Source organism: Cavia porcellus, unplaced genomic scaffold, assembly GCF_034190915.1.
Source record: "Cavia porcellus strain 051 isolate PalLab524CR breed Dunkin Hartley unplaced genomic scaffold, mCavPor4.1 scaffold_20, whole genome shotgun sequence".
In the NCBI taxonomy this organism is placed as follows: domain Eukaryota; kingdom Metazoa; phylum Chordata; class Mammalia; order Rodentia; family Caviidae; genus Cavia; species Cavia porcellus.
This window is the reverse complement of record NW_026947503.1, coordinates 49,741,408-49,767,009: the sequence shown is the minus strand read 5'-3', so window position 1 is coordinate 49,767,009 and position 25,602 is coordinate 49,741,408. Positions and strand designations below refer to the sequence as shown.

Genomic DNA, 25,602 nt, shown 5'->3' with positions numbered 1-25,602 from the left:
ACTCAGAGACTTTTGGAAGAGGACTGAATCTTGGGGTGCTATACTCCTTGGTGTAGTCATCACCCAAGTCAGCAGGTGAGCACGCTGCCCAGAGGTGGGAAACGACCTGGGAGTATGTGTCTTTCCCTGGCTCCTCCCTTTACCCAGGAGCCAAGAATAACAGTAAGAATGAAAATAGGGAAAGGGGATTTAGAGATGCAGGGAGGGAGGGAGGCTGAAGGGGAGAAAGAAATGAGCAATATTGTATGAGTAGCTGTCCCCCAAGACAAATGTGAACTTCACATATGGCAAACATGTACTAACAACAGTGGCAAAACCTGTGGAGAGTCAGACCAGAGTGCCTAGAAACACAGTACCGGTGATGTCTCCACCCCTCCTGCTTGGTGCTCTCCCCACTTCTGGGAGAGTCACAGGCAGCCAGGTGTATTGGCACAGGAAGGAGCACAGACACAGTAGAAAGAGGGCAAAGGTGGCCGCTGCTTTTCCCCATTGAAGGTTTCCCAGAAGAGAAAAATTTAAAAAGAGCCAGGCTTGGTATCACAGGCCTGTGATCCTAGCAGTCGGGAGGAGCACTGAGAGTTCAAGGCCAACCTGGGTTACAAAGTGAGTTTGGGGCCACTGTTATGGATTAAAATCAGGTGGTCAACTTAATGCCAGCTGAATTAAATCAGCAGGTCACTGAGCATAGATGCTCCACCTGAGGAAAGTTGCCAGCATAAATAAGAGATGTGGCTAAGCAGCTACAGTGAGGCGCTGAGGCATTGTGGATTCTCCTGTGTTGCTGTTTGAGCCGTTGGTTCTCCTGGAGACGCTCTGGTCCTCACATTGAGCATTGCTTCCTGGCTCTGGAGAGCAAGACGTGTGCTGCTTGGTCTCCAGGATGAACTCATCACACTGGCTTTCTGGCATGTACTCAACTGTGCAGAGGAGCTCGGGGCCTCCGTGTCACTGAAGATGGCTGTGGTGCTTTTCAGGACAGCCCTGGTCTTTGTTGCGAGTATGACTTCTCAGCTCCAATGTAGAACCCTAGTCCCACCAGCACAGCTCCTTCACCCTGCTGGCATAAACTTCCTAGTTTCCACCGCTGACTTCTGGGCCTTCCCGGCATGGATCCATAGCAGAGACTGGCATGAGCCCTTCCTGTGGGCTCTAGACCTCCAGTTGGACTTGTGAGAAGCATTGTCATGAGCTCTGGGTCTTCATCTGGACTCATGTGGGACATTGCTGTGGAATTCAGGCCTTTTGCTAAATAATTCTTAGTGCTGTGGACAAATTTCCTGCATTTTCTTAACTCTGGGTGACCATCATAAAACATTATGAACTCTGTGTCCTGATTCTAATTGTTCTCCTCGCAATCCCTAACTACAACAGCCAGTTTAAACTGCATAGTGAAACCCAGTCTCAAAAAGGAAAATCAGGTCCATGGATTTAGCTCAGTGGTGTAAGCACCTGCCTGGCAAGTGTGAGGTTGTATTTGATCCTTGGTAACAAAAACAAACAAGTATCATGAAAACTTAAAAAGAAACTCTTAATTTTACGAAATCCAGAATACAGGTTCTTAAAACTTAGAAAATTTGCTGTTGAGACTGAGGACACTCTTTGAGATTTACATTGACTGGAGGGCATTACTCAAAATGCCATAGCACTCAGTATTTCACTGAATGGGCCGGGTCAGTTTCAGTGTGTGTTCTGGGGAAGGAGAACCAAAGAAGAGAATGGTTTATTTTTGTGGAATCCCAGGAAGGCCTGCACCGCACCAGCAGCAATGACTAACACCACTAACAACACTCACATTTAGACATGAAACCTGTGTCTTAAGAGACGGTTCAAGAGCGGGAGTGAGCTGTCACAGCCAGACACTGGACAGACACTGTGAGAAAGTGGGTCAGAGGGAAACTGTGCCCAACAAGGGTCGCCCAGCAACATTTAGAAAACCTGGCTGTCAGGAATTCAATTATCAGATGTGGCTGTGGCATGCTTTCATGTAGCAAATCTTTATTGCCACAAATCATGCTTTCGTGGATCACAGGTATTTATAAAATAACCCTAAAGTAAAGCAATTGGGCATTAAATGAGATGAAACATGCCTTATTGTATAAATGACACACAATAATTACCAGGAATCTCTTTTTAAAACATTCACGGGCCAGGGATATAGCTCAGAAGCACAGCGCCAGCCTGGTAAGCGCAAGGTCCTGAGTTCAGTCATGGGTTTAAAAAAAAAATCCCGTTCCTTGTCATGAGGGGGACGCATCAGCCAGCTTCCTCAATGCTGGGACAGTGCCTGGCCCCCACTGCTTAAAGGACTTAGATTTCATTTGGCTTACCTGTGAAGGGGACTCCCTCCCCTTCTAAGGCCAGGATTTCCTGGTGAAGCAAAGATGCCTGGTTCACAGCAGTGGGGAGTCAGTGGCAGACAGAAAGGAGCAAGGGACCAGACAAAGCCCCAGGCCACCCCTCCAAGACCCACCCTGATACACCAAGAAGTGTGTACCACCATCCCTGGGGCAGATCCCAAAGCCAATCAGGCTGACGATCCACCCTCACTGCCACGGGACAATTCATCCAAATTGTCATTCACTGGCAAAAACCTGCATTTTTCTTTGTGAACTCCCTCAACTCCGTTATATTACCTCACTTAAGGAAAATTTCGACATTTTAAAGGCAAATGGTAAGGACAGCACTGGTAACAAAACTGCCCTTCCAGTGCCCTCTAGTGGACGCAGTTGGCTTCAAGAATTGCTTGTGGGAGTTCAGTGAAACCTTCCATAGCAAGAAAAGCTGTACATTGTACTGTTCTCTCCTCCCTTCCTCTCATCTAAGTTCACCACACACTAGGCAGACTTCCGCTAGTGACTTCTGTGTGCCTGTCGCCTCCCTTGTCTTCCAGAGTCTTCTGGGATTCCTGCCTTCCTCATCTCCACTTTAGAAAAGCCTGCAGCAGAAGCTCAAGATGGGCCGTCACCGTTGGAACTCCACTAGCCACTAGAAGATGGGAGGCTAATGGGGCTGGGGATTTAGCTCAGTGGCATAAAAAGAACATGGGAGGCTAGTAGCATACTCTTTCTAGGGCTACTAAAAGCATAGACTACATTTGACTTTATCTGCTTTGATCTGTATACTTATTTGGAGAAACCCATGGAAGGCTGAATCCTGGGTCACACCCATGTCTTACTCATGTGAAAATTTAAGTTTCATTCCCCTCCTTGCAGGGCAGGGATTCTCACTGCATCCAGAGCTGTGGCTTTAGCTGTTAGCTAAATCACATCTGAAGACAGCCCACTGCCTCCTGTTAAGCCATCTCTCTGAGGCTTGCTATTACTAAAGCTAGTTTTAGAGGTGGGTGCAAACCTTAGGGGTAAAGTGCTTCCAAAGAACAAGGGGAGGGAGGACATAAGGAGAGGAGGAGAATGTCGGCTTTTCTTCTGAATTCAAGACTGTTTCTGCCTTCGTGCTGTCTTTCACTTTCAGCAGTTTTACTATGAGGCTCCTGGAGATAGGTTTGTTTTTATTTATGTTACTTGGGATGAATGACTTCTCGAACCTATACTTGATGTCTGTTTTGGATTCAATATTGCTTTAGCCTATCACCACCCTCTTTTCATTTATGACTCAAATAATGTATGTTAAGAATTGTACGTCTAGTAGTTCTCTTAACCTTTTCCGTATTTTCCACCCTTTATGTTTCTTTTTTTTTTGGAGACAGGGTCTCAGTAGCCCAGAGTAACCTCTCTGCCTCAGCTTCCTGAGAGCTGGATCACAGTGCACACTCCACGCAGCACACTTCTTATCTTGAAAGCCAGAGCAGAGCACAGGTTCCAGGGTGATTCTTCCTAATTGGGTAAAAACTCACAGGCAAAGGAGCTCCAATAACGATGAGGCTATCTGTCCAGATTTCGGCTCGCTAATAACACTTTGTTTTTAGGAAGATGTTTTCTTAGTCCAGATTTTTTCCTTCTCTAAAGCAATGAGGGCTGAACTACCCAGTCTGTCAAAGTCAGCACAAGTCTGCAACACAGTTATCTACAACTGGTTCAGTAAGCTTTTACCTTACTTTCCACTGGAATAAAAAATGGATTACCCACATTTTTAATTCAATATCGGACATAACATAAAGACAAAATTCATTTGTTCATGTACAATAAAGCCATCAAGCAGTTTATAAACAAAGAGTATAGTATTTCACTTTTGGAAACATGAGAAAGCTTTCACAGATTTGGCTGGTACCTGCTATGTATCGCTGGCATTTATTTTAAATAAAATCAGGTTTTAAAAAAGGCATCTAATAAATCTATACAGTGAATAGCATGTCTTTATTCTATTTACAGTACATTTGTTATAAATATAATACATTTTTGAAAAGCTTATTTTCAATTAACTTGAGTAGATTTATATTTTAAACAGACCAACTGAACTGTTAAAGTTATATAATAACGAATATGATTTTAATGGCCAAAAAAAATTTTGTTGTGAAATAATGCACTCTACACTGAGATGAACAAGGAAAGAAAAATCAAATCCCTTTCAAAACTATATCCAAGGCATAAGAAAAAAAATTTTCTCTTTACAAAGTTATGTATAAGCCATAGGGTCCACCAGATACTGAAATATGAAGACTTTATAACCGAAATTCAAAACTGATTTTAGAATATTGTGTGAAGCCAGACAGAAAAATCTGTACTTAACACTCTACAAAACTTCACAGTAAAGGTGGGATTTTCAGACTAATGGCTTAACAGGAGTATTCCCAGAAAGGCCTTTTCTTCCTCAAAATTACCTCCTAATATTCATATACCATCAACAAGTTGTAACAGCAGATTTAGACATTTTTTTAAGACAAGGCTTAATAAGGTGCATGGATATGCTGAAATTCTGTAATATGAACATGTAAATTATCAGGTTTAAAGAAATAGAAGAAAAAGAATGTAAGTACTCTTAGTCCAACGTGCTCTGCATCAACAAAACGTCAAGCTGAAGTATTTTGCAGTGATCAGACACCAACCTCCATAACAAGTTAAAATACTGCTGTAAAACCCATTTGGTGAAAGTAAACTGATTCTTGTAGATCTGAGTACAAACTTGCAAGCTGTCATACGTTATTGATGATTATCAGGGCAGGCATGGAGTTCTGCTGACTTGTTTCAAACACTGTAACTTGGTCCGATAACTTAGCAAATACTCTGGGAGTTCCAAGGTTATAAACCCCTGTGTGAACAAAGCATGCCTTCAACTGCAAACTGAGAATCTCCTGGCCTTTAAGTTGAAGTTTATACTGTGTCTGTCCGAGCCATGTGAATGATCCATGGATTTCCAATGCTTCTGGACTGGAAGAAGAAAATAATAGTAAATTCTAAGATTTTCCTTTATAAAATTTCCCCCAAAGTCCCATTAACATACTTTTCAGCTAACATTTCTATTTTTAGAAATTCTTTTATGAAGTAATGGTTTTACTGTAACAGCTGACACACATTAATAGTTACTGTTTTCTGGCACAATGCTAAGAGTGCATTATTACCCAGTGGATTATTGTTTATTTAGTGCCCACAGCAGCAGCTAATATGATGGAACCTGACTTGAAACCTGAGCTTTTGATTCTCTATATATGAAAATACATGTGTATACAAGAGTGTTTTATAATAGTGATATTTTGCTGGGCATGGTGGTGAATGCCTATAATCCCAGCATTCTGGAGGCTGAGGCAGGAGAATCACTGAGTTCAAAACCAACTTGAGCTAAACTGCATAGTGAGACCCTATTAAAAAACACCAAAAAAAAAAAAAGTGCAATTTTATAATATGGAAAATAATCTACTAATCAAGCAGTATTTAATTTGTGTATATGGATTTTATAATTTAGTAAGGTGTGTGGATTTCAACAAGCTGTCCCAAATTCCATTTGGATAATTACACAGTAATATTCAGTATATATGTCAATCATTTTTCTAAGAATCCAAAAATTTCTGAGTCCAATAAAGAACCTGGTTCTAAGAATATCAAGTATACAGTATAGATCTGAATTTTGTTGCTTCTGTTATAAAAATGAGACACCATAAGTATTACTTTATAATCAGGAAAAAACTTTAATACTTCTATAGCACTTCTGTGTGTGTGTGTGTGTCTGTCTGTCAGTCTGTCTCTCTGTCTGCCTGCCTGCCTGCCTGTCTGTCTGTCTTGAGACAAGGGCTCTCTATGCTTTTCAAGGTCACTTTGAGCTCACTTTGTAGCCCAGGCTGGTCTTGAACTCACAATAATCCTCCTGCTTCAGCCTCCCAAGTGTTAGGACTACAAACAAGTGCCACCACACATGGCTAGTATTTCTGTAACACTTCAGCAATACGACACAAGTACCAACAAAAAAATCAGGGCATGCTTGAGTAACTTTATCCACATTAGATAATTATTTGCATAACTTCTAAATATTAAATTGCTTACAAATCACATCATAAAAGCCTTAAATTACAAAATAATCTTTCACTGAGTAAGTCTTTACCTTGTAGTTTTGTGCCGAAGATCAACTATTACATCTACATCAGCCTTGGAACAGTTAGAAAGTAAAAGTGTGACTGGTACTAAACAAAGGCTACAAAAGAAAAAAAAAAAGGTTAATAGTGTATTTTGTTTTCTTGAAAACAGCACTTAAGAATATCCAATGGAATATAAGCTCCTTAAACAATCAAACTTCAAAAAAGGGAAAGAATAAAGTTGGCAAATTATCCAAAATAACTTATTTTGTTAATAAAAATATATTGCTACAATGTCTCAACATTTAAATATCTACTTTTTATAAATATTTAAATATAGAAGTACTATATATATTTTGTAAACAATACTGTAAATATCTAAACATATACTTTAGAAACAATACCATATATAATGCAAACTTCCCTAGACAAAACCTAAAATGGAGAACATGGTGGATAGATAGCAGCAGCTACAGAGGCTCTCTGAAATACCCCACTTAGAATCCAGGAATGCTGCGGTACGAGGAGTCCTAAGCAAGGGGAAATACATCCTGCTGACCCAGGAATGAACTAAGCTAAGAGAAACCAACTGGAAATCCAATCCTGGTGCTCTAACAGGAACATACAAAATCTCAGCATGGAAGCTAGAATCTGCGCCACTGGAAGCTGCGATTAGAATTTCCTGCTGCCGCTGCTGAGTCCAAATCTGCAGGGCAGGGAGAGAGACCCACGAAAGCTTTGAGAGCGGGAATCTGCGAAGGGAGTTGAGAGCGGGACTAGCAGGGAGCACTACATTGACTTGCGGTGAGTGAGCGGAACGGGGACCCTTTCACAGAGTAGGAGGCTCCAGCAAAGGACATACTGGGACCAGCCGGAAAAGGGCGCTGCAGTGATTTCAGTCACATATTCCCCTCTCAAGCGGGATTGCTGGAGAGGGCCTGACCTGCATGATGCTGCTGAGTAAGACCCAGTAGGCTAGCCCAAACCAGGTCCCAGCGCCTGGAAGTGCACCCTAGCAGTGAAGCCTTCGGTAGGATGACCTGGAGGGGCGGGCCTAGAAGAAGCTGCCCAGGCCTGTGTCTCCCTAGTACACTGCAGTGAGCAGGAAAACGTAGCCAGCGCAATTCAAACTGTAATGAAAAAAAGAGAAAAAAATTGGGTCCCCTACATTCACTTGTATGGAAGGAACAAAAAGTATGGGAAGAGGGAGCAACAAAAAAGGGTCCTCAGTCCCCAATCCTGAGAACACTGATCCAGGAAAGGTAAATGCAAAGGAGAATGAGGACAGAAAACATGCAATATCAGACATGGTATCAATAGACATAAGGCGGTATCTCCAGAGCCTCATACACGAGTTTAAAAATGAAGTATTTAATGAAATAAAGCAAGATATAAGTAGAATAGTTAGAGAAATGCTAAGCACCACCAAAGAAAAAATAGATGGTGGAATGGAAAAACAGAAAAAAGGGGAGAATTGTTTGATGGAGAAAATAGAGAAAATATAGAATACATGAAGCAGGTTCAAAGAGATTACCAGGAAACTAAAAACTCTATCGAAAGCTGGAAGAACAGCTTGAAAGAAACTTAAGGATAGATTATCTGAATTGGAGGGCAGACTTGTAATATGGGAGCATGAAAAACTTCTTAAAAATAACAAGAAAACAAACAGCAATAATACAAAAACTAGAAGATGATAAGAGAATCTACAACCTAAGAATTAAGAACATAAAAGAAGAAGTAGGGACACAAACAAATGGACTACAAAAGCTATTCACAGAAATAATCAGGAGAATTTCCCTAATTTAGCAAAAGGTAAAGATACTCAGATATATGAGGCATACAGGACCCCAGCCACCTACAACCCAAACAGAGCTACACCCACGCATATAATAAAATTCCAGAAATCCAATATAAGAACAGAAAAAGCCATCAGAGACAAGAGACAGAACACTTACAAGGGATAACCCATCAGAATTACAGCAGACTTCTTGGCACAAACCATCAAATCACGAAGAGCGTGGGGGGGAAATAATTCAAGTTTTGAAAGATAACAATCTCCAGCCAAGATTGGTATATCCTGCACAACTGTCCCTAGAAATTGATGAAAAAACAAGGTGCTTCCAGGATAAAGAGGAACTAGGGGAATATGCAACCACCAACTCAACTCTACACAGAATACTGCAGGATATTCTAAAAAAGGAAAATACCAAGACTTCAGAAACAGTGGCAGAGAGGCCACAATGAATGGAGCAGAAAGCTAAATGAAGAAGACAAACTGACAACAAACGACAGAAAAAGAGCTCAACAGAAATGAGGCAGAGAAGATTGGATGGTAGGAACAGCTATTTTGGAGAAAACAAGACATCATAATAGCTAGTGCTGATTTAATATCATTTTGTTTTGAAGTCCCATCAAGCTTTTGTTCTTCTGTCTCCATCGGTCTTAACATGTTGTATCTTACTGGATTTTATTCTATGTGATAAAATAAACAAAAACTTTTATAGACAAGGAGATTATACAGAAACCATTGTTCATTTTCTGTTAGTTGATTCTAAATACCCTGTAATATTGTCATTCTCTTGAATGATTTTACATTGTCTTGATATGTTTGATGCTACGAGTTTTACTCAAACATTTCAAGGAAAGAGACACTATAGTAACTACTTTTATGTCGGGATTTCTTGTGGAGAAACACTATTTTGCTTAAATGGTTATGTTTTGACCTGTGTTGTTTTGTTGTTATGCCCTCTTTTATCTCAATCTCCTTTTTTAATATTTACTTTTTTATTTTTATCTTTTTAATTAAGGGAAAAATAAAAAATAGTAGGATATATTATAGTAAACCACTTTGATTTCCTATTAACTTGATTTGAAACCCTGTATAGCCCTCACTATCTTACTTTGACTGATTTTCCTCTATTCTGCTTTGCTTGATAGTACCAAGTTCAAAAGTAAGGCAACAACTGTAAAGACAGTAAGATTCATTATGACGCCCATTCCAATTAACTATTATCTTCTTTTAAAGCCCTGTAATGTCTCCAATGTTTTGGTTTTATTCTTTACTGTTTTGTTCAATTTTATTATAACTGATGATATAGGCAATTCTTTTTAAGTTAGCAAGAGGCAGTATGGTAACCACTGTTGATCACCTAGTATTTTGTTTTTACATTATCTATTATGTTCATCCTTTTGATTTGACTGACTCTGTTCTGTTATGTCACATTTGGTTTTACTCTCTTCAAAAAAAAGTAATAAGAACTGTGAGAGTAATAAAACCCAAAATGTGTAATTGTCATTGTACAAAAGAGAGGAAAAGAAAGTGCTCTAAAGGATATAACTGTATGTATATTTAAGTGTGTAAGATAGATAACCGTATTACTGAGTTTTGTTGGATCATTGAACAAAACTATTTCTAGTCTCACTGTTTGAATGTCCACTTTATATGCTTTAATTTTGTAACTTGAACAACTATTTCTAAGATAACAATATGTAATCTATTAACTAGTGATTTCCTATTGTTTATTTTTTCTGAAATTCTGTATAACTTGTACCCTATTTCTGTTTTTTTTTTCTTAATTAAAAAAAAAAACTAAAACGATGATTTAGAAAACCTCCCCCCCAACAATGTTTCCTCGTACCATGCCCTACCCTCTGCCACTCAGCGCCAGGAAAGAGGCAACAAGGTAGAATGAGGCTTCCAGTCTACAGCATTTTGTTAGGCTAAATTCTACCGCATACTTTGTAGGCAAAGCAAAAACCAAGGAGTTTACACTACTTATTTCCAATTTGATCCTCAAATGTCAAAAGCTTTGTACTTTATCAAAATGCTTCTAGAAGAAATGTGAACATCTGGGTGTCTCCTGGTCTGACACAAAACACATTCTCATTTTCCCTTCCTCCATTCACTGTCTCAGGAAACAGCAACCACATCTAATATACTAGCAAACCTGAGGCATCAGCATCCACTGAGTCCCCTCCACCAGCCCAGGCCCCAACTCTTGCCAGAAGATGCTGAGGTGGAACTATGTTTTGAAAATGTGTGCTTTACACAACAGTCATTCTGATGAACCACAAACTACCTACAGATCAAACTGTTGACAATCATGCCTAAGATATGGCTATTATTAAAGGCTTGGGCCTATAGTAACATCGCTAGGGTTCAAATATCAGTTTAACAACACTGTACCTCACTCTCCTCAACTGCAAACTGGGAATAAAAACGGTGCCCACTGTCTTTGGGGTTTGTTGAAGTGACGGCACAATTAAACACATTAAGTACTCAGAGTGACTGGCACATGCTTTAAAGTTCTGTAATCATACCTGAGATAACCTATTATTTTGAAAAGTTTGAACTCAAGGAGAAGCTCAGTGGTAAAGCACTTGCCTAGCATGCACAGGACCTCAGGTTTCATCTGCAAAATGAAGAGTTTATAACGTTGGGGGCTGGAGATTTAGCTCAGTGGCATAAGCGCCTGCCTTGCAAGCAGGCAGTCGTGAGTTTGATCCCTGGTACCGATAAAAAGGAAAAAGACCAAAAAAAAGAAAAAAAGAAAGAAAAGTTTATAACGCTTAACTGAACATGATTCCTATCTTTATTACTGTTCACCTATTTTTTTCTTTCATTCTTCTTCCACTTCCTCCATTTCTATTATTCTTTTCTAGAATCCCCTTCCCATTAAGAATGTTTTTCAATATGCTCAACCTCCTCTCTTTATGTTCCTATTATCTAATACAATACAGCTTCCTCAGCAGCCCTCTCAGCAATAGATGCTGTTTGTTTTTGTGGGTTTTTGAGACAGGATCTTGTTACATAGTTCAGACTGGGCTCAAATTTGTGATGACCTCTTGCCTCAGCCTCTCAAGTGCTGGGATTACAGGCATGTGCCACCACACCCCACTCAAACGCTTTATTTCTTCCAACATCTTCCCTTCCTTGAAGTCTGTATAGGTCTTGCCTGCTGTTCTGTTTTTGGCAGTACTGGGAATCAAACTCAGGGTTTTATGCCTACTAAGCAAGAGCTCTACAAATGAGCTACCTTTCAGCCAGTTTTTAAGACAGTCTTGCTAAGCTGCCTAGGTTGGCCTTGAGCTTGTGATCCTCTTGCCTCAACCATCCAAGTGACTTTCTGTATTCAATGTCATTTCTTACATTTTTTGGATTGTTTCTTTCTTTCCTATAGAGACATCTTCATTCCTTTGTCATGAACTCTTTTTTTTCCTGTTCCTATACTGGTAACACACATCAGTGACACTATCTTATTATGGCAGAGATTCTTTAAGGGAAGAGGAAAGAATGTGCATGTTGAAATTTTTAAAATAAAGATGTGGTTTAAAACAACTTCTCCACCTTCCATCTGAAAATTCATCTGGCACCTAGTGAGAACCACTTCTCTAGTTTTCCTCTTCCATGTCATCTAACAGTTTCATTTTAAAAGCTTCAGCATGGGTTTGCTTTTGTCATTTCAACCCCGAATCTTATCATCATTTTAGACAACTATGTCAGGGTAGATGACTCAATCATCACCTGCTCAAATCCCTAATCTTCAGCACTATTCAAAAACTCAGCAACCCAATCCCCATGACCATACCATGAATCTTTTTCAACCTGCTAAAATAGCTGCCTCTGAGGGAATACTCAGTCCCTCACTATCTCCACTTTGGAGATAGTCCAAACACTATCTCTCCCCACTCTAGCTATCTCATACTCTTCCATCTGTTTTTTAGCTTCACAAGGAGATGTCCAGATACTCAAGCCTCTGTTTCAGTAGTTGTCTTGGTAACTGGAATAACTGTGATTATTGTTCTGGAGTTAAATTTGCTTCTTTATTTCCCTACCAGGGTGTGGACTTTGAATTATCCTTGGTGATTATGGAGAGGACACTACTTGGCCTATGAAATATTCTTGTCTTTGATACAAGCAGAGGCCTTACTTATTTATGTCTATTTGCAATTTAGTTCACTTTTTGTACTCCACAGATATTTAATGAAAAAAGGTGACTGCTGCCCTTGGACTAATCCCCGAATATATATAGTACAACATAAACCTGACTTCCTAGGTGCCAAAATGCTTTGGCCTGATGCAGTCACCCTGCAGAACCATGAGTGCAGAAACACACATCTTGTTGTAAGCTACTGTATCCTGCAACAGCTTGACAGGAAGCATCACTGCATCAATAATGGCTCCATTTACTATCTGACCTTTCTGGACGATGTCAAACTGTTAATCAGTTCTTTCTTGAAGTGTTCCCACTCAGCCTTTGAGATACAACTGTTTTCTTGTTGGTCTTTTCTTCCTGACTCTTTCACTGTTTCCAGTGTTTCTCATCAGTTCCTTTTCCTCAGCACATCTCTCAGATGTTACTCTTCAATATCTCTTTTGTCCTGTCCCATCCACACTCTACCCCTACTCAGGATGATTTCATTAAACATTTTGATTATTCCATACAAACTGGTTTTACTAATGTCCCTTCCATCTTATGTCTAGAAACGCAAGCTTCTGACGCTGTCCAACCTAACATGTTTTATTTCTAGACCTTTAAGTCTACATATTCAAGCTATTTAACAAAATTACGAGTATAAATGCACTATTCCCCAAGAAACTTAGCGATTAGTAAATCTTCAGGAAATGACACTCTAAATTCGGTGTGTTAGCTTAGCCCAAAAGTAACAGTAAGTTTGTGTCTAAAACAAAAATGATATACTTATATCCTTGTTTTTTACATAACGATAGAGCTGTTCTTCACAAAGGAAGCTCTGGTAACTCACAGGCAGCTGAGGTACTATACATTCTTAATCATGATGACCAGAAACAATAACTGTAAAGAGTAAGTTTCTTAGAGCCGGGCGTGGTGGCTCACGTCTGTAATCCCAGCACTTGGGAGGCTGAGGTGGGAGGATCGTTGCGAGTTCGAGACCAGCCTGGGCTACAAACTGAGCTCAAGTCCAGCCTGAACTGCACAGCGAGACTCCGTCTCAAAAAGACACAAAAAAAAAAAAAAAACAAAAAAAAACTTGTATATAAGAGTAAGTTTCTTTTTCTGTATATAGGTTGATGCCACTGTCTGAGCAAATAAATGTGTGGCCACAATTGTGTATGTACTATAGATTAACAAAAATAAATCTCAAACCTTTTTTGATGAAATGGATGGTTAAATGTCTCTGGGTAGTGAAGACTTGTTTTAATGAGATTAGACAGCTGCTCTAAGGATGGTCTTGAGGTAGCTGTAGTGTTTTCTGGCCTGAAAAATTTTAATGGTTCCATTTCTGGTTGTTCCTGCAAAAAGACAAGAAAAGACTTGTAATAATAATAATAAAACTTCATTTGATACATACATATGTATATGAAGTTAAAATCAGCAGATATAAAACACAAACAGTACTTTTTCCATTATTTAACCTAATAATTGCTATCATTTGCAAAATAATCTAGGATCCAAAATCATTTACTCCTTCCATAGTTAGGGCTGGAGTTAGACTTGAACTCCAGCAACTTCACATATTAGCTTTGTGATCTTAAGACTCAGCTACTTAATACTTTAAGACTTAACTAACTCAGATGTAAAAAGGGCTCGTAACAGTAACAATCTCAAAAGTTGATGAGACTCCCAAGAAAAACTGCCTGGCTGCAGATTTCAATTATACAGCATCTTTTTCAATAGTTGAAGACCCAAAAATGTCTTAAAATTTTATTTTGAAAATACAAGCCAGGCATAGTGGCACATGCCTGTATCTCAGCACTCAGGTGGCTAAGGCAGGACTCTCATAAATTTGTGGCCAGCCTGGGCTACAAACTGAGTTCAAGGCTTGCTGTACTACATAGCAAGACCCAATGTAAAAATGAATGAAAGGAAAGGAAAGGGAAAGGGAAGGGAAGGGAAAGGTACGAGGACCTGCCTGGTAAGCACAAGGTCCTGAATTCAATTGCCAGTGGTCTCCCCCACTCCACCAAAAGAAAAAGAAAACATATTGCTACATTTTATAATTACAGTGTTTCAACTGTATTAGCTTAAGGTTAACACAGAAAAAGTCAATATAGTTTGTACACCGTATTATATTATTCTCTAAAAAAAAACAGAGATATCCTATTTCGGTATTATTTTTTATTTTCCATCATCATTTAGGAGGTTTTTGATTTTTAATTCCCTGCTAGCCTTCTTCGCTCTGATCTATACCTAGACACTGGTTAACCATTACAGCCAATGGGCCAAATCCAGTCTGCCTCCTACTTTTCCAACTATCGTACCTATCGTTATCTACTTACATGGATTACTTTATTTTCTAATCAAAGATTTTTCTGTAGCTGAACATAATTTTTTTAAAAGGCTATTTCTATATAATAATATATTGCAGACTTTGAACAATTTAGAATGGCCAATTACTCAAACATAAGCCTACCACTCGGTAAGCTAGTGGTATTAATGCATGTCTATCTGAAGTGGAGTTTGCTGCTTGCCTTTTAGGAAACCTCGAGTTAATCTATTTACCTTGGCAGTTGTACCCTTTTCCAAGCTCTGTCACTCATCTTTGTTTTTTTTGTTTGTTTGTTTTTTTGTTTTGTGTGTGTGTGTGTGTGTGTGTGTGTGTGTGTGTGTCTTTTTCATTTTTATCGGTACCGGGGATCGGAATCATGACTGCCTGCTTACAAGGCAGGTGCTTATGCCGCTGAGCTAAATCCCCAGCCCCTTGTTACTCATCTTTAACAGACTCAAATAGTTAATCTCATCACTTTTTTGGAGCTGATTTACAGAGAGAAGCTAAATACCTGTAATGCGGTGCCATCCAGATAAATGCATAAAGTCTGAATGTCAGGATAATGTCCCCTGGTGTCAGGTGGATTCCCTCTACAATGGAGGTTAACTGATGGTGCACCAAACATTACCAGAGCCCGCTTACCAAGGAAACGTCAGCATGGAGATCTGCAATGTCTTCATTTATTCAATGACTTCTGTTTTCTTTTGGTTCAAACTGGCCTCAAACTCACTAGTACCTAGGCTGACATCCAACTCACAGTGATCCTCCTCTACTGTAACTCTGAAGTGCTGGGATTACAGGCATGCACTACCATGCAAGACTCTTAAATGATCTTACCAATGACCAACTCTCTGTCTGCTGGACAGTTTTCTTCTTTCTCTCAGGCTAAATTCAATTTGTAGAGAGGACTGAGAATATTCTCCTGAGACCTTGCATATTTCTACTCAGATTCACTAAGTAGGTTTTTTTTAAAAATCTGAATGAATTGCTTTTAAAAAAAAGTTCTACAGGGCAACATATGTTCATTTTATATATTTTTTAAAAATCCATACCCAAAAAGTAAAAGAAAAAAGTGAAAATACCTTAAGATTTCCCTTTTATAGGTTTTTAAGGAAATATGCTTTTAATGTACTAAATGTAAAACACAGAACAATTGGAAATCAGAGTTGAATCTGGTGAGTATAAATAAGACACATACAAATTCCAGGAATCAGACATTAACCATATAACCATGCTCCACTCAATACAATGATGGCTACAAAACAGAACTGAAAAACTCCTATTTCCTAGTATTGTGGCTATCAAAGTGTCCTAGCACAGTATATTTGGCATGTGTATAGTGATGCTGGATTAAAAAACCTATAGCCAGTCACAGTGCATAAAACTTGATAATAAATGAACTATTACTGGTTTACATATTTACATTTGTCATCATTACTTTAGAGTATACTCCTTCCATTTATAAAAATAGGCTGTATTATGCCAGAAGCATCCTCGTGTTGTTCACATTTACTGTCTCTCTGTTTGGGAATTATTTTTTTCCTCTCCTTTAGAAGTAAGGTGCTCAGTAGGCACGATGGCACACGCCTGTAGTCCCAGCACTTGGGAGTCTGAGGTGGGAGGATCACTGTGAGTTCAAGACCAGCTTGGGTTACAATGTGAGCTCAAGGCCAGCGTGAACTGCATATCAAGACTCTGTCTCAAAAAAGACCAATAACAAAAAAAAAAAAAGAAGAAGAAGAAAAAGTCGTTGTTTAAGTAGTAATAGCAGTAGTAACAGTAGTGAGGCTCTAAGCTAGGCATGGTATCATATGCCTGTAATTCCAGCATTTAGGAGTCGAAGGCAGGAGGACTACCCAGGCTGTATAGTAAGACCCTGTCTACAAAACAAAACAAAACAAATGAGTAATCATTTTTACAGTTCCTGTTACTTTCGCCTCTCAGAAAAGGCCAGTCACTGTGATGGATAGTGTACGAACTAATCAAAAGGAGCTGGGGATTTAGCTCAGCGGCATAAGCGCCTGCCTTGCAAGCAGGCAGTCGAGAGTTCGATCCCTGGTACCGATAAAAATGAAAAAGACAAAAAAAAAAAAAAAAAAGAACCAATCAAGGACAATCAAGTACCCTGCCTCTGTACTTCCCCTTTCAACTACGTAAAAACCTCCCTCTCTGGATAGGGTCTCACTGCACAGCTCATGTTGGCCACGTGCTCATTTTGTAGCTAAGTAGGCCTCAAACTTGCTGCGATCCTCCAGCCGTAGCCTCCCGAGTGCTGGGAGGGTGTGTGCCATCAGGTTTGGCTCAGAGGGCCTGGTATTTTGAGAATGATTCCTATCAGTGCCATCAACATTAAATCTGCCTCCAAATCCTGGGTGTCATTTTGGTGTTTCTGCTTTTGCCATAGCATCACAACTCTTGATTCCATTCTTTTCTGTTGTGTTTTATTTAACCTTGTGTGACTTAAATTTTTTCATAATACTCTGAAAATTTTTAAACAAGATTAAATAGTATTTTAGGGAAAACAAAACAGCATATTTATGCTTTATTAATGTACAATTCCAGAGGCTACACTTTACATTTTACTTTAAGCTCCTTAGAGTTCTGAAATAGTGTGATCCTGTAACAATGAATGAGAAGATATAGGAAATATGGTTCTTTTCTCTCAAGTACATCAATTCTTAGTAGTAGTTATGAATTCCACATTCAATATTTATCTTAGGAAACCCCAAGGTCATAATGTATATTAATATTCTTAAGGTAGGTAGGTATGCTGGTGCACACTACCTATAATCCCAGCACTTGGGAAACTAAGGAGGATCACTGAGTTTGAGATCAGCCTCGGCTAGCTTAAGGTCAGCCTGAACTATGTGGTGAAACCCTGTCTCAAAAAACCAAAACAAAAACAAAAACGCTTTTATAAAGTTGCTGAACAATTTACATTCATTTTAGTTTTAATTAGTCTTGTGCCACTGTTCCTGATCAAATCCCAATACAACAGCCTGAACGAACCAGAACCTTTTAAAAACACAAAAATCTACTACACAAACAATCCCTACAAATTAACAAGAAAATAGCTTAAGAACTATGTTATTACCTGTTTCTGAGGATATGAAAAGGCTTCTTTTCCTATAGTGTGAAGAATAACATGATGCTGACCTTCCAAAATAAGCTGTTTACTGTCTTCCACAACATATGCCTAAAATATACAAAGCAAAGAAATTTTTCCATCTTGGTAGTAACTTCAAAAATAACCAATTCAACATTTGATGAAGAGATATTATGGCTAATAACTATCAGCTATCAACAATGTTAGCTATAGCAGCATCTCTATGTTTATTCCCAATTTTCTTTAGAGCTCTTAAGAAACACCAAAAGAATTTATGTCATTAAGACAGGCTTTTTTTTTATTGGACGGCCAATATATACACAAAGGTTCATACCCTAGGGATTATCACACAGCAGAGAAAAATAAGTACAAATTATCTCAAATCCCCAAAGTTTAAATGTCATCTCCTTCGAAACCTTAATTACAAACATTTATACTTTTTAAAAGGCTGTTTTCTACCAAACAAAGAGTTGATTTCAATTATGTTAAAATACCTGGTCCAATTTATAATCTTCTCTCTTTTGAATGGTTTCTATTGTAGAGAGTATCTGAAAATGGTTGATTTATTATAGCCATTTAATCTATCTCTTAATAGTCATATTAGTAGTTGTCAAGCATTATTTTGATGAACCCAACTTACTTCTTACTACGACTCAATAGATATAAAATTCCTCCTTCGAAATGCTACAAATGTTTCTAAATGCTTGCTTACTTTAAACTCTTCTACCACTAGTTAACAGTTTGCCATCCAGGGATCATACTTTGAGTAGTGCTGGATTAAGGCTTAGAATAGCCCACACCTGCGAAGCATGCGTATGTGCAGAACCCAAAAACATCACAGAAACACCTGATACAGCAACCTTTAACCAAGAAGGGATAACAGCTAGCAGATGAGTGATGAGACAATACAACCATCTTTTCCAGGAGGCCCACAGATCAAGCCACACTGCCCTCACCATGACTAATGCTAGCATGAGCTTTGTCCCTCAGCAAAGGCTTTGTTTGCTAGAACAAACCTTTATTCTTGGCTAAGACTGGTTAAGAGTTATAGTGTTCTCCTTTTCCTGCATTTTTTTTTCATAAACCATTTTGTTCTGGTTCTTAGTTTTCTCTCAAATTATATTTTATTCAGGAATTCTATTGTCCCGGTACATCGTACTTCACACTTAAATGATTTCTCGAATCTTAATTCAGTGAGTCATTTCTGTAGCATCTAGAGCTTTCACTATTATCCAGAGGCTTCACTTGAGGCTTCAGCAACTTTCTCAGCTGAGCACTGATGTATTTCTAGTACAAGCCACTATCAAACTTTGTATCCAGTTTTTTAATGTAAACGTAAATTTTACAGCTGAGGAGTATCATACTTGTAGTTTTCCCATATAATCAGTAATGTTAAGTTACTATGGACTTCATGAGTAAAAATAGAACTTGTATTATTCAAAATTTTGTCTCAAAATACTGTAGACATAAGCCTGTGGCATGACAACCACAAATGTCAAGGGTCTTTTATTTAATGAATGTTGGTTTACATTAAGGGACAATATTGTTAAGCCTATATTGATTCTAAATTCTAAGAACATCTCACTTCAAGCTAATCATATGTAATTGATTTAACATAAAATACTTTCTATCATCCTTTAACAAATTTATTTGAACAATATTTTACTTGAAACTCATGCAAAGCCGGCTTGGTTTAAAAAATACTTTACTTACTTTTGTTTTTAAATTTTACTTGTACAGCTGAGGATCAAACCCAGGGTTTTGCACATACTATGCAAGCATTTACTAGTGAGCTACACTCTCAGCAAAAAAATAAAAAATTTTACATTAAAAACAGTTTAACAGAAACACATGAATCAATTTTTAAATATACCCCACCCCAAAAATGTATACACACTTCAGCAGTTCACCACACTAATAAATGTCTGAAAGCTCATAGCCAGCACTTTGAGCACCTCTCGCAATTATAGAGGCTAATAGTAACTTGTACTAATCTTATTATATCTCAATACATTTAGTATTAATATACTCATGCAAGTTTTTCTTTTCCTGATGTATATATATATTTTTGGTGGACTCCGTATATACTGATGACCTACTATGGCCATGTCTACAGTATCAGACAACACAAAATTACAACTCTTGTCATAGAACTGGGGGTGAATATTCTTGGATAACCTGAATTTCACACAGAATGACTTTTCAGAAATAGTTAATACATGTAAAAAAAAAAAAAAGGTACAAAATTACATACTTTTTTTTTAAAAAAAAAAAAGCTCCTCTGTATTATAATTCAGTTCAATTTAGAGAAGACCACTGCCTCAGCATTCATTCTGAGCTAACACATATGGGCTTGACTAGGTATGATTTTTCCAAAAAAGGTAAAATGATTTTTTTAAATAACCTGGGAAAACTGAACATAAACCATCAATTAGATAATATTAAGGAATTATCACTTATTTGATTGAGTGACATAACATGGGGCCACATTAAACAAAAAGTTGAGAAAAGCATAAAGTTTAACAGTAGAGTGCTTGCCCAGGACATGCAAGGCTCTGAGCTCATTCCCCCAGACTTCAGGAGGCAGTGGAGAGTACTCATCTAGGAAAGTCTTTAATCCCCTACCAATTACATATGAGGCATGGACAGTTGAACTAAGTCACTAAAAACTACAGTGCCTACCAAGTGCAAAGATCTGGGTTCAATGCCCAATACATAAAAAACAAAACAAAATCCCTACAGAGCTAAACATACCGCTTAGTGATAGAGCAAGTGCTTATCATGCTCCTGGGTTCAATCCTCAGCACAATAAACAAAATGGAACAAAAACAAAACAGCCAGCAAATAATAATAAAGCAAAGTAAAAATGAAAAAAATGAAATGAATGTCATATGAATATTAACAAAATAGTGGCTGCTGGGCCCTACATAATGACTATCTAGAGGTTCACAGTGATTTCCTTACTTATAGAGAAGAAATGTTCAGAATAAAGTCTAATAATATCTCCTTTCATAAAGATAAAGCTTATCACGTCTACAATATTCTCAGTAACAGCAGTAAAAGTAACACAAGGAAGTCATCTAATTTTAATAAATTCTATTTTGGGGCAAAAAAGTCACTATGGAGATAGTAAAAACAAGTCATAAAACAATTTCAACATTCAGACTTAAATGTTTATGTATTTGTTTCTGAGCTTAAGAACGAAGCATCTCTAAATCAGGCCCGCTAGGATAATTCAACAGTACATACCTTCCACAATATCACAATATTCAAATCCACTTTATTGCACTTTTGAATCAAGCTTACAGCATCTTCCACTGAATGTTTTTCTGTATGCATGGACAACTGAGTTTGTGGTTTTTTCAATTCAGAGGATAAGCTTCGATAAAAGAAATCTGCACAAGGACTTGCTGAACTTATTATCTGTTAAAAGAAAATCATTTGTCTAAGTAAGTGTTTTTAACTCAGTATGTCCTGTCAAAAACCTTTGCATCATTCATTTAAATATACCCTACCAAAATGTATAATTCTTAAACTCGTGAGTATCTCCCAAAAAGTCTACTCAATAATTTTTAGTCAGTGTGGTCAAACACAGGAAGGCCATTTCTGAACGCCTCAGAGATTTGGTAAAATTACCTAGAATCTTTTTCGTTTGTTTTTGCCTCTTTTCAAACAAGGTCTCACTGTACAGTTCAGGCTGACCTTGAACTCACTTGTAGCTCAGGCTGGCCTCAAACCCACACCAATCCTCCTGCCTCAGCCTCCCAAATTGCTAGGAGTATGGGCATGAGCACCCGGCTATTATCCAGAATCTTTCATTTTTTTTTTTTTTTTTTTTGGGTGGGGGGGCCTACCAGGAATCAAACTCAGGACGTTGCAACTGCCAGGCAGGTGCTATGTCACTGAACTGTAACCCCAGTCCCTTACCCAGAATCTTAAAAGCTGTCACCTCAAAACAATCTATGCTTCGATGAACTTCCCAATACTTGGGAAAGATTAATAAAAACAAAATATTGAAAATAACTATTTTACTACTAAAATAACAAAAATGTTTACTATTCAAATACTTGGAGCTCTAGGCAAAAGCCAGTAAATAAGAATGGAAATAGTTATTGGCATTAACTTGGCTTTTCCACTTGAAAAGAGAGAGCATAAGTAGTTTAAATGGACTCAGACCTATAGAATTTTCCTTACTGATTGTAATACTTTCTTGGCAGCTAAAACTCTATACTCACTATAGTTTTTGGCCTATAATTATATATAGCCTATCATTCATAGATAGATAGATACATAGATAGATCTCACATGGATGTTAACCTTAAAGACTTTAAATACATATTAAATATTAATAAATATATATATTTGCTCCTTTATGAGTAAACTTCAACTAGTAAAACATGTCCCAAAATGTTCTCATTAATCTGCAATTCTTGAGAAATTTTATTTTTTCAACCAAAATCATCAAAGGAGAAAACATCTTTCCTTCTACCCTTTTCAATCCTTTTATACAAAATTACTTACCAGCAAATACAATAAACGTTACAATCCTAAAGTAACTTAAGAGTCTTACTGATAATTCTAGGAATTCCAACATTTTAAAAAGAAATGAACTAAACAACTGAAGACCAGAAAGCTAAATTCAACCATCCAGAGCATAGTATCTTCAAAAGTCCATGTTCTGGAATTACTGGGCTTTTGTGGCTTTGAGGAACTTCTAAATAGCTCAATCTTCAGATGGTCAAAGATTGTTACAAACCATAAGTCACATGAAAGCACAGGGTAAGAGAATACAAGATAGCAAAGACGTCTGCAATTATAAAAAAGAAGAGCCCAAAGAAGAAATCATCCCACTAACAGTGCACTCCTATATACTACTGCAGGTCCCCAGATAATCTCTTCAGATTATCTGCAGGACTCATTAAAAATGCATAACCCCAAACTCTGCTCAACACATACTAAACCACAGTTTGAGAGTCGTGGAAGCAAAGCCTGTACTCTATTTATAAAGTCCTCTACGCCCTTGATTCTTAAAACTACGTTTGTAAACAAACTCACCATCATCTATGGGCTTTAATAATTTAAAACTTCAAGTTCCACTCTAATCATATTTAATTATAATGTGAAGTTACATATATTATATAATATATATAGTAATATATATACAATCCCCAGTGCATATTAGTTTTAAAGTCTGAAAACCATTGTTGTAGATGACATGTATAATTTAAGATAATATCACTGTCAAGTAATATTTTTAAAATCACCACAGAACTTTACATATTTAGGTTATTATATGGATCCCAGTACCAGATGGTATGCCAAAATCCAGGGACTGACCATCTACTATTTCACTGTGACTACTTTTCCTAAAACAGTAGTGTACTCTGCATCCCCTCTTCCCTCTCCCTCTTCTCTTCTCTGAGATGACGCCTCTCTCAAATGCCCACTCTGGCCTCAAATTTGCAATCTTCCTACCTCAGCCTTTAAATAGCTAGTATTACAAATTTTACCACTACATCCGGTTTAATCTAACTTTTAAAAAAATGCAAGAACTACACTTATTTCAAGAGATATTTTCAAAAGAAAGTGAATCATAAATAAAATAGTACACTCCATATAACATGTTCAATTTGTTTTGGGGACGGAAGGCAAGTTACAGGATTCAGCAAAGGTAAGATGTGTATCCCCCAGAGTTTAGGGACTTGGAAGCAACAGTTTTACCAAAATACCAGATGTTCCAGAACTATAATTTTAAAATCAAATACTACTGCAGTTATCTGTATACCTGTTCATTTCCAAAGATGATATCTGCAAAGGTATACTTTTCTGAAGACTGTGTGGCACCTAAAGGACAAGAAAACAAACTAGTTATATCACTGCCATAAAAACATAAAATGAACACTTACAGGTAAAAAAGTAAAATGAATTTACCTTCTCTTTCATTACATCTTATCACCTTGAAGCAAAACTTTCCTTTTTCCCTACTGGCAAGTTTGGCATCTAGGAAAAGGGAAAACATCGAAGATGTTTCTCACTTTATGACGTAGTAAAACCTAGGTCATTACTCAAACTTTTTTAGGTAAACTGGAAAAGATTCATAATTATAAATAACGTTTCATGAAAAATATCTTGTCTTTCATTTCAATGAGTTTTCACTAACCTCATAAAGACAAAATTTAACTTTCTCAAAATATATATGCATATGTGCCTGAGTGTTTGTCTGCTTAGCATTCCAGAAAGGTTGAAAAATCAGAAGGTGGGGGTCAAAGAGCTCATGAACTCATTTTCTATCATTTTTTTATATCCTCAATGTAGTTTGATACGTATAACATACCAATTAAACATACGTATTATGTAATGGTGTGTTTTCCCCACCATTGTCAACACTTTTAGAATGCTAATGTAAGTATATAGCTTACAAATAGTACAAAGTCATTAAACATAACCATGCAATAAACGTCCATGAATATAAGGATTTTCCCATACTTTGAATTCCTTTGTATAAATCCAAATATACAGATTAATTGTGAGATTAAAAGTTTAAGCATTTTTACCTCTTTTGAAATATACTGTACAATTCTTTTCCAGAAGCAAGTTATCATTTTGCCAGCTTCCCATCAATTTTACAACCACCAGGCATGCTAATAATTCTGGCAGGATAATACACTGACAATGATTCTGAAAACAATTTTTCAGTATACCACATGTATATGACAAGTACGTACATTGTTTTTTTGAATAAGAATAGGAATAAAAATATTCAAAAACAGCCAGAACAGCAGACAAGAACTTCCATATTTTGGTCTACATATTTATAACATTTTAATTTTTGACAGTAATTCTCAGGTACATATTTTGCAAATAAAAAGAAAATTCAGGGAAGGAATAATAAGACAGAAAAGATTAAATTAAAAGAGGTATAGTACTTTGATTTACTGTCATGTAACTAAGGAAAGCACAATTTAATGCTTAAAAAGTTAAGTCTGAGATAGATATGGTGGTGTACATCATAATCTCAGCACTCAAGAGGCTGAAGCAGGAGGATTAATCCAAGTTTGAGGCTAACCTGGGTTACACAGTGAGTTCAAGGGTAGCCTGAATTACAAAGCAAGATCCTCACTCAAAAAACTGAAGGAAAAAAACCAGTTAAATTTAAAGAAGGCACCAATATACTTGATATGCTGGTGTTCTGAGAAATCAAGCAAGGAAGATGTCAGAATTTATTATGAAAAAGGGAAAAAGCACAAACCTTTGTTTTCAGAGAGATTTACAGATTTCTGCAACTTCCAGTGCTTGCTACTACTTGATACTTGCACTATATGGAACTCCTTAACACCTGCTTCACTCTATCAAAAAGAGAAGAACCACTAAGGATGCTGAAGCACTAAATTAAATATTCCAATGAAAACAAAATTCAGATGCTATCAAAGTCATTATCAATTAACATCACACGAAATTTCTATTTTGAGAAATGCACATTGCAAAAAGCTATTTAAACCCCTCTTAACAGATAAGAAAACCAGGTTAAGTAGTAAACATTAAAAAATCAAGTTATTCAGTTATTAGAGTCTATCATAACAGATTACTGGTAATATTTGCTGGATCAAAACTTACGTGCCACTTATTTTTTAAATGATGACACTTTCTTCTATTTCTTCTGACCTTTTCTAAAATATCTTATTTAGGCAAAATGTCAGAAACACAAGAAACCAACTCAATATATAGTCAATACACATATTTAAATTGCATAATTGTTACTATTTGAAATTGTTAAAATTTTCTTACG

At 37.4% G+C, this 25,602-nt stretch overlaps 1 protein-coding gene across 5 annotated transcripts in view; it reads right to left on the bottom strand.

Annotated features, from left to right (window-relative positions):
• Positions 1–4,073: 4,073 nt before the first annotated feature.
• Trappc8 (trafficking protein particle complex subunit 8) overlaps positions 4,074–25,602 on the bottom strand; it is a 106,102-nt gene continuing 84,573 nt past the window's right edge. For all 5 annotated transcript variants that reach the window (XM_063231797.1, XM_063231795.1, XM_063231798.1 and 2 more), the window contains 8 exons: positions 25,066–25,162; positions 23,748–23,816; positions 23,602–23,660; positions 21,066–21,239; positions 17,805–17,906; positions 13,588–13,733; positions 6,490–6,579; positions 4,074–5,324 (listed from right to left, as the gene is read on the bottom strand). In XM_063231797.1, the coding sequence (XP_063087867.1) occupies positions 5,090–5,324; positions 6,490–6,579; positions 13,588–13,733; positions 17,805–17,906; positions 21,066–21,239; positions 23,602–23,660; positions 23,748–23,816; positions 25,066–25,162 (972 nt within the window). In that variant the 3' untranslated portion in view covers positions 4,074–5,089. The remainder of the gene's footprint in view (positions 5,325–6,489; positions 6,580–13,587; positions 13,734–17,804; positions 17,907–21,065; positions 21,240–23,601; positions 23,661–23,747; positions 23,817–25,065; positions 25,163–25,602) is intronic.